General features: G+C 38.4%; 1 protein-coding gene across 1 annotated transcript in view; it reads left to right on the top strand.

Moving 5' to 3' along the window:
• The first annotated feature begins 11,543 nt into the window (after positions 1 to 11,543).
• The window catches only part of LOC120508910 (threonine--tRNA ligase 1, cytoplasmic-like), a 14,878-nt gene continuing 14,615 nt past the window's right edge, over positions 11,544 to 11,806 (top strand). The window contains exon 1 of the mRNA XM_039722981.1: positions 11,544 to 11,668. Within this exon, the coding sequence (XP_039578915.1) occupies positions 11,544 to 11,668 (125 nt within the window). The remainder of the gene's footprint in view (positions 11,669 to 11,806) is intronic.

Consider the following 11,806-nt stretch of genomic DNA (forward strand, 5'->3'; position numbering starts at 1 on the left):
AGTGCCTGTACTGCAATTTTGTGGATGTTTGTTCAACATTCCACTTAGATTTAAAATCATAGTGAAGAATGAATGGCCATCAGGGTCAATATACTTGTATAAAAGTGTTCTCACTTTAATGCTTTGCTTTATTCCCAGATCAGTCTTAAAAGACATGGAGAAAGAAAAGTAATTTGATTAATTGAAATGCTGCTTTAGTGATTGCATGTATAGCTCTCTGCCTCTTGAGAAATCATTAGCTTGCACAGCAAACAGCTACATACACTCTCCCTGCAGGAACTCTAAAAACTTTGTGCTGACCTTTGCAAGACAATTCATGCTGTACACAACACAAATTTTCCCAAACACTGTACTAAATACATATATTGGAAATGATACCAAAAGCAACAATGATTTTTTTTAGCACCCCTCATAAACTGAGTATCTGATTCTTGGTGTTATTGTTACTTCAGGATTTCAGTGCCTGGAGTTCCCAGGTGACACTGACAGAGATTTATTCTGGACTAGAAGTGTTTACGATCTAAGTATGTCTTTATGAAAGTATTTCTATGACAAAAAGGTCAAAATTATGTTATTACATATAGTTTAATGCATTTTTTCCTCAGTATGCAAGCAGAGAATATGCCAACAGCACTCATAGAAGAAATATTTTTATGGCAATTTTATGATGCAGTGCTGTTGGGGTATTAATAACACAAAGAATGTGTTATTAATATTACAGAGGTAATCTTCCTAAGCATAGCCAGGTCTTAAGACAGAAGGCTTCTGTGAGAAAATCTTACTAAGATGCAGTCATCGTGTTATGATCTCTTACTCAAAGACTGGTTTAAATGTAAATTAAATTACAGCAGGAATATGTACATCCCCCAAGTGATGGATGAGCAACAGTGACAGTGGGAACGCACACTGCCAGCTCCAGCTCATCCCTCACACAGCCCTTCTCAAACCCGACACTTCCATGTCATTAGCCTGCATCAAAACCCTTAGGAAACCATCAGAGCAGGGAGGAGTCATCTTAAAACAAGACTGTTGGGTGGCTGGAATTGCAGCTGTCCTTGTCTGGTCTGCCCTAACAATGCCAACTGTACCTGGGATGCACAAGAAATCTCTCCTGGATACTGAGGAGATGGCCTAAGATGCATATAGAAGCCCCATCACAGCTCCCAGACTGTGGGATTTAGCTGGAATATTACTGTACTCTGATGTTTTCTGATGCAAAGAACAATCTTTTAGGCATTCCTTGCCAAGAATAGCCAAAAATAAGTTAAGAGACTGCAGTAATTAAAGGTTAAAGCCAAAAATTAGGGAAATTCAAAGATCTGAAAAAATATTTTCAAGGTCAAAAGCTTGCTTTTAGGTTTTGTTGAAAGCAGAATTCAGGGAGAATAGACAAGTGAGGTCTGGATAATTTGAGACATGGGATATTGTGTGAGGAAGCATACATAATGCATTGCTATGGTAATGGTTGCCACAGTTGGTATCTTTTGTGGAAAAAAAATATTCTGTAAAAATGTAGTTACATAAGCAACTGCTACTTCAGTCACAAGAGCCATTTAGTTATCTATAATATCACAGAAAATCTCATATTTTACATTTTGTGTAGCAAGAGGAGCAGTGTAGTGAAATGACAATTTATATAGAGGAAATGTAGATTTCCCTGAGGTGAGCAGGTTACTAAAGAAAGAATTTGGTCTTTATTACAACATCTGTATTTACAGTATAATTAGCTACAGGGTCTGATAGATGCTAATGTGTCAACAGTTGCAAGAAATTAAAATAAGAGAGTGAAAAGTACTTAAAGTGGTATTTCTAAAGTGGAAATACCCATAATACTTGGGAAAGACACCTTTTCTCTGCTGTTTCTCTTTTCCTTTCCCTTCCTTCACTTCTCTTTTACTCATCTTTCTCCTGCTGTCTATAGCCATGGCTAATCTGTTCCAGGTTCCAAACTGAGATAAGCAGCTTCCTGTCAAATAAGCCAATGCTGCTGGATGAATTGACCTTGACATGACTGCTGTGATGCCAAAAGCCACAAGCCAATGGTGACAATTGTTACATATTGTCACCTGATTTGTATTGTTGATGCATGTCATAAAAATACCAGGTGGTAAAGACACAAAGGAGTGCAGTCCCTTGGTTCATCAAAATCTAATCTCTTGAATCTCAATAAACAATTGCGTCCAGTCATAATCTGAATAAAACCTTTCCATATGTATGTTACCTGTAGTATTACCTCCCACTTTGTAAAGCACATTTGCTCTGAAAATACATGCAAAATTAGGGATGGCAGCCTCAAAGCAGGAATACTGGCAGTGACTTGGGCATGCCAAGTAGCAGGTGTTTGGGGGAAGCCACTCAAGGTTTTCTCTCAGTATTTGCTGGCAAGAAAGGGCTGTTTTTCTTGATCCTTGATTGCATTGGCTCAGTGCATCCTCTCTTGCAGAATACCATCCACGAGGAGATGCATAATCCATGAGAATTTTCTCTTATAGATTCTTCCCACATAAATTTCATTAGGAGAGCAGGATTTTTTTTTCTATTTCCAATGCCTCTCCAAATCATTCAGATGTGGAGAAAAACATGACCATTCATTAAGAAGCTCTGTACTCCAAGCACATCTAAAACCTCTTTGAGGACTAACTACTTCTCTAAGTCATCACTGGAAGTAGGAAAATACAAAGTGCAGGCACCAGAGCAGCACACAGTATTCCAGGTGTGAGCAAATTGTGGCTTTATCGACTGGCATAATTTTATTTCCTGTTTTGTTCTTTTTCCTTTGCTAACAAACATTTGTAATTTTAGATTGGTGCCATGCACTGAATTGACATTTTTATGAAAATGTCTATCTGTCACAGTCTGAAACTTTGGTGGGAACAGGCAACTCAGAGTTCATCACTTTATTCATAAAGCCAAGAACACTATCCCACATATATAATTTCACATTTATCTACACTAAATTTCCTCTACCATTTTATGAACCAGTCCCTTGATCTTAAGGCCCATTTACAGTTCTGTGCAGAGCTCTCACACTGTCTACATTGAGTAAATGTATATCCTCAGCAAATTTTTTCCACTTCACTGCTAAGATCTTCTTCCAATCAATTTTTGAGTTTGTTAGGAAAAACAATCCCCTGCAGAATTCTGCTGGTGACTTCTCTCTGTATTGCCCCAGTGCTCACATGGTTGAAGCCTTGGTGCTGGGGAATGTGGCTTTCAGCAAGGGTCTGTAAAGGTCTGGGGAGCTGTGTGGTCCCTGTCTGGATTTGCTGAGTAAGAATCATCTGCAGTTCTGTGCTGTGCTCCATCCCTTGCACTGGGATCTGCACTCCTGCAAGAGCTGACCAACCTGATGTGGGCCTTCCTCTGTGCCTGACACACTGGGGAGTGAGTGAGGGGATTATTTGGCATTTCCCAGCAGTGGAGGACTGTATGATTTCCATCAAGATTCTACATTAACTGAGGTCTTCTCAAAAGGGATTTTTTCTATATGCAGTCCACACTTAGGTTCTTTGTCATGTGATTTGACCCCTGTGTTACAAATCCCTTTTCATGTGACCAGTCACACATAAGAAAGAATGAACTTCAGAAGTCTGACTTCACACAGAAGGTAGGACACTAATACCCTTTGCTAAAGGAATGTTTTGGGGCATAGAAAAAGTGTTTTAGAGCACAAATAACTAACAATACACAGCCTTGTGACCCAGTACTCGGGACCCAACACAGGAGTTCAGTAGGGAAACTATAGAAGATGAGTAGAAAGTCTGTGGTAATATGATTTGTTTTCATAAACATGCAGAAAAAGGAATTGTATATGAATCTGTTGGAGGTGAATGAATATAGCCAGACACAAAAAAAACCCCACAAACCTGGATGTTTGAATAGCTGTGGCTTTTTTACTTGGTTTGGACTTCACGGGCTTGATTTACCACTACAGTGCACTTAACTTTGCTGTTTGCATATGGCACGTGGGTATGAAGGTCTCCAAATAGCAAGGAATTCAAGATTCCTGAAGTGTGAGAATTATCACATCTCTGAATTTGGGCTCATACTATTCACTGGTTTGTGTTTGGGTGCCATTTATTCCTCTCGGGCAAGACAGTCTCTGAATTTTGTTTGCCACATTCAATGAAGGAAAGGAAGTATTTGCCACTATGCCTTTGAAACATCAAAGTTACATTTGTATGGGTTGATAAGGAACAGAGGCTCTTTCTTGATAACAAATCAAACCAAGAGATGCTTTTAAAAGTCCTCTGCATCTGTCTCTGTGTGTGTGTGTATTGTGCCTAGGAAAACTGGGCAAACAAGTCATTGTGCTAATGTTGCAAATCCAAACAATCATTCACAGTTATAATTTCAAATAGGCAGCCAAGGAATTGTACTGTGGTGCAGTACCATCTAGTGGCCCCATTGAACAGGGCTTTGGTAGAGACAAGTACTGGTGTTCAGTATTAACTGCCAAATGCTGCATTTGTTGATGCTTTTTATTATTGTTATCGTTACTAAGTTTCTGAAGGAACACAAAACACAAGCAAAAAATGACATAAACACTCTACTACCTAAGTTAGTAATGATGTTTAGAGGTGTCAGATGCCAATATATGGCTATCCAAAAAAAAAATAAAATCTGTTGCTGTGGTTGAACTGCACTTCTTTCTGAATAAATGCTGTTTACATGCTTTGTACACATTATTTTTTGCTATTTAAAGCAAGGCAAAGAATGTCATCTTTACAATAAAACTTATAATTAGCAGTGAAGTTTTGCCACACATACGCTTTGTTTCCCTGCGCAAAATGTTAATTTCCAAATGACAGATTCCAGAATATTTTGGGTTGAAAGGGGCCCACATCAAGTCCAACTCTTAAGTGACCTAAGGCAATCACATACAGGGATTGAACCCACAGCCTTGGTTGGGTTATTAGCACCTTATTCTAACCAACGGAGCTGTTGTGAGCTGTAGTCTGTTCTCAGCTAGATTCCTTATCAAATCAGGCAAAGCATGACTGCAAACACACAACTGCAAATGCTGGAACTGAATACTAACTACATAAAATGAAGCATTTTAGGATTTTCCAAGGTTTTATTTCTCCTCTTTTTATGTTCAAATCTCTGAAGAAGGGACTTAAATCCCAGTGCCACAGCATGTATGAGGTTACATGCTGTTCTTGCATAGGTCTTCCTCAGTTTCTATTCATCTAAAAAATAACAGAAACTGTGATACTAACTTAAGCTTTCTGCCACACTCCAAGAAAATGTAGGAATAAAATATTCTTCTACACATGTACTTAGCCCTTGAACACGAAAACTGGCAATGTCATCAATGCATTACATCACTGCTGAGTACCTGTAGCAAACACCAGGGATTATTCCTAGCATTCAACAGTATCCAAAATCAGCATCCAAAATCAACATCCAAAAATGTTCTTTATACAAAGCAGAATTGTACTTTACAAATGCCAGGTAAAATCAAATGCAATTAAAGCTTCAGTGGTACTTATACAGAAATTAACTCATGGGAAATGTTGTGATTACTAAAAACATCATGACAGTGATAATTTTAACCTGTATTTGTTGAATGATTGGTTCAGTTGCTCCTCAGCAGAAAGGCTTCCTTCTTGGTCACTCATCTGACAGGTTTCATGGAGCTCCATCTCTGCTCCAGCTCTCAGTTTTGTTTGCTCTGATGACGCTGGGAAACGCATTCGGTCTGGATAACAAAGAAATTTCTCTAATAGCTGATGCATAATTCAAAATAACATCTACAGTTTGATGTAATTCTGTCAGTGATGTTACATTTGGATAAGTGGCTGATTTAGGTAAAGACAATGTCTTTTGTCCTTATATTCATAAAGTTGTTTCCCTATTCATATTTCCAATAGACATGAGGCATACAGGTCAGACAATTTATAGAAATTTGGAAATAATAAAAAGTCTTACTCCATATAAAATTCTGTCTGGCCAATGAGGAACTGACTTTCTGTTGTATCACATGGGCAAGTAGTAACCAACTGTTTCTCCCCATGAAATCGCTAGGGGCTTTGTTTTATATTATAGGGAGAATTGTAAGTAAAGGAATCAAGTCACTAATCTTGAGGCATCAGTTGTGCTGTAACACCCCTTAAGTTACTGTGAGGGTAATTCTTTGAAATAATGAGGTGAAAGTGTTCAAAGTGGTGTTAAAACAATTATGTGCAAGCAACAGTACATCCTTCAGTGGCCACATCTCACTAGCACAGTTCAGAGTCTTTGCAGTGAGCTATATTAGCCCACAGCCTGAGTGACCTCTTGGAGTCATGCCACATTTCCAGCACCTGTCAAATGGTTCTTTCTGTAGGGCATGCAGACAATGGAAACCCATTAAAATAACCATATCTGCCAACAGGGGCAGGTCCAGAGAACAGAAATTGGCCCCACTGTACATGCAGCTGATCAATAACAGAGATTGATTGCATTCTGTGTGCTCAGTCAGCCTGCCATAAAGAATCTTTAACAAGTACAGTGGGCAGGATGGCACTGCTCTGGTAGCTGGGTGTTGATGCCACACAGCACAGGCAGAGCAGCTTCTTGTCATGCATCTAGACTGCATTCCTTCCTTTTGATTCCTTTGCCCTATCAGTCAGCTTTTAGAGGGTGGAGAAGAAAATTATTGTAATGGAAATAATTAACAATGTTCTTTTTCATCATATCTTTCTGTGCACCTTGTAACATGGTTTATCAAAATTGATCTATAAAAATCCACAATGCCATAACATGTAATGCATTTATTTAAATGTACAACATATGTATGCAGGAATTTAAACAGATTGTTTGCATGAATTAATGTGAATATTTAGCATGTGTTTTTCTTTGCCTGCTATCCAGTCAATTATTACTAGCAACAACAGATTCTAAAACTAGCTTTGCACATTTGATAAGCACTGCTGGGGGAGGGGAAGGAAGAAAGAGTGTAATAGTGGCTGAGCTAAGGCAGCCTGAGGCATTTTTCTGCCTGCACAAGGCACAGACAGACAGAATGGATTGGGGACGCTGTTCCAACAGTATCCTTTACTCTTTTGGAAATGTGTGGCATTTGCTTTCTCCTTTTTCTCTGTATCTCCTGTGATGTTGTCAGGGAGACAGAGTCCTTGACTTGCACCCTGCTGCTGAGGCCATCCCCCTTTAGAGCAGTACTACCCCCAAACCTTGTACCCACTGGAAGACTGAAATCTGTTCTGTGACAGGCCCTGCATGATCTGTTTAGGTGGCATAGAATAAAAACCTCTCTGCACTGTCTCTTCAGTTAATTCAGAGGAAGCCCAAACTTCATTCCAAAAAGTGCATTCCAAAAGACCTGGCTTTATAATGTATTTATAATCAATTATATTTATATTTATATGTTTTTCTAAAAAAATGATAGCATAAAGAGCCCTAGATAGCCTTTTTATAACATTGTAGTCTGTGAAGTACATCACACATCTATTAAATTCCCCAACAACACTTGTGAACCTCCTTTGATTTTCTTGTTACTGCCATAAAAATTTAGTGTAAATTGATCTTGAAAAATTACATTAAATGGGCATCTTTCATAATTAAATTAGGGTAAAATGTCTGTTGCTTTCTCATGTAATTAGAACTCCAACTGTCAATTTTAAAAGTAATCAGGTTGTCAAGAGAGGGCAAAATCTAGTTCTTTTAAAGGTCAAAATGCTTTTGTATTTCAATTTTTCATATTTAGTTTATTAATATTTTTACAGGACTCAGACTTACTTCTTTTATTTATAAATAGCTGTAATTTTAAGGTGTTTAAACTCGGTACTGAATAGATTGGTGAAAGATGTGACTATTTTAATTACATTCTAAAAGGACATTCTCTATATAACCTTTGAGCACAAGCCTGCAGTCATTGCTGAGAAAAACTCTAGCTGACTTGATAGACTGAAATTTAGAATATAACAGACACAAAAAATAAAAATAGGTCAGTAAGATATAATTGTAAGCACTCTACACGTTTTCCGCATTATCTTTGCTAATATCTAGCAAAATATTGTTCTGCAATGAGTGCGGATAGTGCCTGATGCCCATTTGATTAACTTCACTTGTATCGTTGATATTTAGTAATTCAATCCTTTTTCACACAGTTGTTTACAGACACAATAACTAACAAGAAAAATGTGAATGGGATCACTTACTCGGGCTTTTGCCTCCAGAACTTCTCAATCTATATTTAAATATTTCAGAAAGCGGAAGGAATGTAAATGATCAGTGTTACATTTCTTATCGAAGCATTATCAGTAATACCTGGAAATCCTTTTCCCTATCCTGACTTTCATTTATTAGTAGCAGCAATTTGAGTATTCAGCATTTTATTAGGTTAAATATTCTAAGTATAACCATAATTTTTTTTTCTCCTGATTATTTTCTCTTTCATAACAAAGAACAATAAAGGCAGCAAATGCTATCTCTGGTTTAGTACAAGAGAGAAAGTAAACACTAATTATAGCAAATAACTATTAGTGTCAAAGGATTGCAAGACATTACCAATATACACTTAAGCATTTCAGAGCAGAGAGTGACCTTACCTTCAAAGCCAAGGAGAAAGCATGTCAGCAAGTTAGGAGAGACCTCCTCCAAAATGGAACAAAAGGCAGAGAAAGCACCTGGGCCTTTTAAATAGAGTTTATCTAGAAAATATTCAGTTCTCTTCTTGTAGCTCTCCTGAGACCAAATGTCTTTGTATTCCTCCAAGGAAAAGATTCTCTTGTAAACTAAATATGACAGCACTTTGTTCACATCCAGCTCTTCCAGTATTTTCTCTCGCTGATTGCTTGGGATTTCAGAAAGCCACTTACTCCTGTTTTCATTTTCTCTTCTGGTAGATTTTGCACAGTTGTAAAACCAAGACTTGGCTGTTCTTCCAAACATTTTGATATTTAAATAGAAAATAGAAAATTCTGCTTCTGCATTTATTGTGCAGTATTCAGCATGCAAAATATACATAATGTGGATGGCTAGAATGCAAATACATACTGCTGTCTGTGATTATTGTAATTCCAATGGAATAAAGAAGGCCTACATACAAATTATAAAGAAATCTAGCTCAATGCCTGCAGCCTCCTAAGAGGATTACATTACACTAATTAGCCCTTTACAACTGTTAACAGCTTCTGAACCATAATGATGAGACTGAGAATTGCTTAGTTACTGTTACTTTTTAATTCTGTAACTGATCTTCAAAGATATCCCTTTGCAAAAAATAATTCATTCTAGAAGACAGCTGATCAAACTGAAATAATCTGTACAAGCTGGTGCAGGACATTAAATAAAGCATCCTTTGTACACTTTGATTTTATATTCCTCAGAGGCTATACTCAAACCACAGTACAAATGCCCTCCTCCACTTCTTGTTCTTCCATAAAATATTAGCTTTAATATGCAATAGAATGACACATTTAGAAAGCATGTTTCTGTATATATTTTGTAAACCTATATGCAAAAGGTTAAAAAAAGGTTAGAGAATAAGACCTTTTTTGTGAAGGTAAATATGTAACTACTAAGAATAACATTTTTGCATGTCTAGATTTTTATGCATTTTCAAGCAAAATAAATCATGTAAGCGTCCATTTCCTGAGCCAGGTTTAACAGTGGAGATTACTGCAATCCCAGTGGAGGTGTTCTGCCACTGATAATCACTCATTGAGGATCACACATTACATAACCTCCCTTATGCAAATGCTCCTTAGTACATGGACTTCTCGGTCTTGTTTTCATACTTTCTGTCAACATCAATTCCCTGTATAGAAAAGCTATGAATATTTCCTGCCTCCTCCTCCTGCTTCTTAGTCTATTTTTTCTATTTCTATTGCTGCCAACTGATAATGCATCCATGGCCTTGCTAGTGTGGCCTTACCTGCACTTTTCTAAAGGGTAGTTTATCTGTCGCGGAGCAAACAAAAATATTTTGCCAAGCTTTTAGTCCTACGAGTTTTAGAATATTTTCTGTTCTTGTGATCTTAAGTTGCAATCACTGTATCCTCCTGTCAGGCTCCTTCTGTTTCCAAAAAATCAAGTACTTATCAGTTAACATTAAAGTTGACCACTGACCATATCATAATGCAGGAATTTTATTGTGTATGTGAGCATCCAGTTAGCCAGTGAGGCTAAGAGAATTGTTTGGCAGCATTGCCTGTCACCTTGTGGTTGTTTGCAGATACAACAGGCCTCTGTGTGACACATCATGTGGAGCAAGGACCATGGGATTGTGTTTTGTTTGAAGAAATATTAATGGTCCCAGTTTACAATGTTATGGCTTATTTGCCATAGCAGGGAGGTTCTCACGCTCCTGTGATCACCTCAGGTGGAGCTCCCTGTGCTCTGCAGGACATCACACACCAGAGAGGACCCTCTGGAGGGACAGAGATGGTACAAAGCAGCTGCTATCCCAACCATGAGCCTTCCTAACCATGAGCCAGGGAGCACAGCTAAACCAGGGTCACCTGCAGAGGGCAGAGAAAGTAGCCAACCTATCTGGCATGTCTTCTAGGTAGCCTCAAAGATACATTACCTTGCTATAGTGAGGGATAGACATAGGTGTTGTCAAGCTCCATCTCTTCAGGAAAGGAAGGAAGAATTGGTGCAAATGGAAAAAGTGCATTGTTGTCAGTTTGCTGAGGTACATTAATCTAAAATTTGTGAGTATACGCTACAGGAGTGTCTTTGGACTTGATGCACTGAATAATTTACTTTTTTCTTCTAAAGGAGTACAATGTTTTGAGCCAGAAATCTCCCCATTATTTTTGTTGATAAAAGAATATATTCTTATAACCTCAAATATTTTCTGATAAAATCTTAAAATCACAAAGAAGAATGGGTGCTATAGGAAATGTATCAAGTTGCAAACAATTACAAAATTTATCTGCCTTCTCACAAACCATATAGTTATTTCCCACTGTGTAAATAGAAGAATAAAATGCTAAAATTCCGATTTGGTAATAACCAATTTGGTAATAAAAATCCACACCTTTTAAAGTCTGAGTATAGGTTAAAGGCAAAAATTTGAAAGTGTGTGTTCAGAAACTGAACACAGAAAAGTGAGTGTGAAGTACAATCAAGGGAGGAAACTAGATAAATTGAAGCTGCCCAGGAAGTGTTTAAGACAAAAAGGATACATGGAAGTACATGGTGGATATGAAAGAATTGTGATGGAGAGCTGTTCTTTTCCCAGGGTAAAGAACTGATATTTAACTGCAATGTCCTGTAAAAGATGTAGCAGACTGTTGGGCTGTGCAATAGTTGTACAATCCTCCCAAGCTCTGAGTCCTAACACCTGGCAACTCAAACCTCTTCAAATTATTTACCTTCGTGCTAAGTTCTGCAATTTGTGCTAAGATGCTGAATAGTTCCATCAGCCTGATTTCACAAGAAATTTTGTCAGCCAGGAAGCATCCACTGCAAATAAGCTCTGGCAGTGTTTATTTGACATTGAAGTCAAATAAGATTGCAATCTGAACAACACGTTTTAACAATGACATTCTTTCATAGAGCGTTTAAGGAAAGACTGAATGTGGCACATGGAGCCACGGTCCAGCAGACGCGGTGCTCCTGGGTCACAGGTTGGGCTCGATACCTCAGAGGTCTTTTCCACCCCAACTGATTCTGTGGATATCGACCCTTCCCAATTGCTCACCGGCCTCGGGTAGGTTGGTTAATCACCAGCACAGCAGCAGAGGCTCTAAAGAAGGCTCAATTAAAAGAAGGAGCGACGGGACCACGACCGCTCCGCCCCGGGCGGGGTCCGGCGGCAGCGGGCGGGGCCGGGGCCGGGGCGGACGCG

Source organism: Passer montanus, unplaced genomic scaffold, assembly GCF_014805655.1.
Source record: "Passer montanus isolate IOZ18808 unplaced genomic scaffold, ASM1480565v1 scaffold5, whole genome shotgun sequence".
In the NCBI taxonomy this organism is placed as follows: Eukaryota; Metazoa; Chordata; class Aves; order Passeriformes; family Passeridae; genus Passer; species Passer montanus.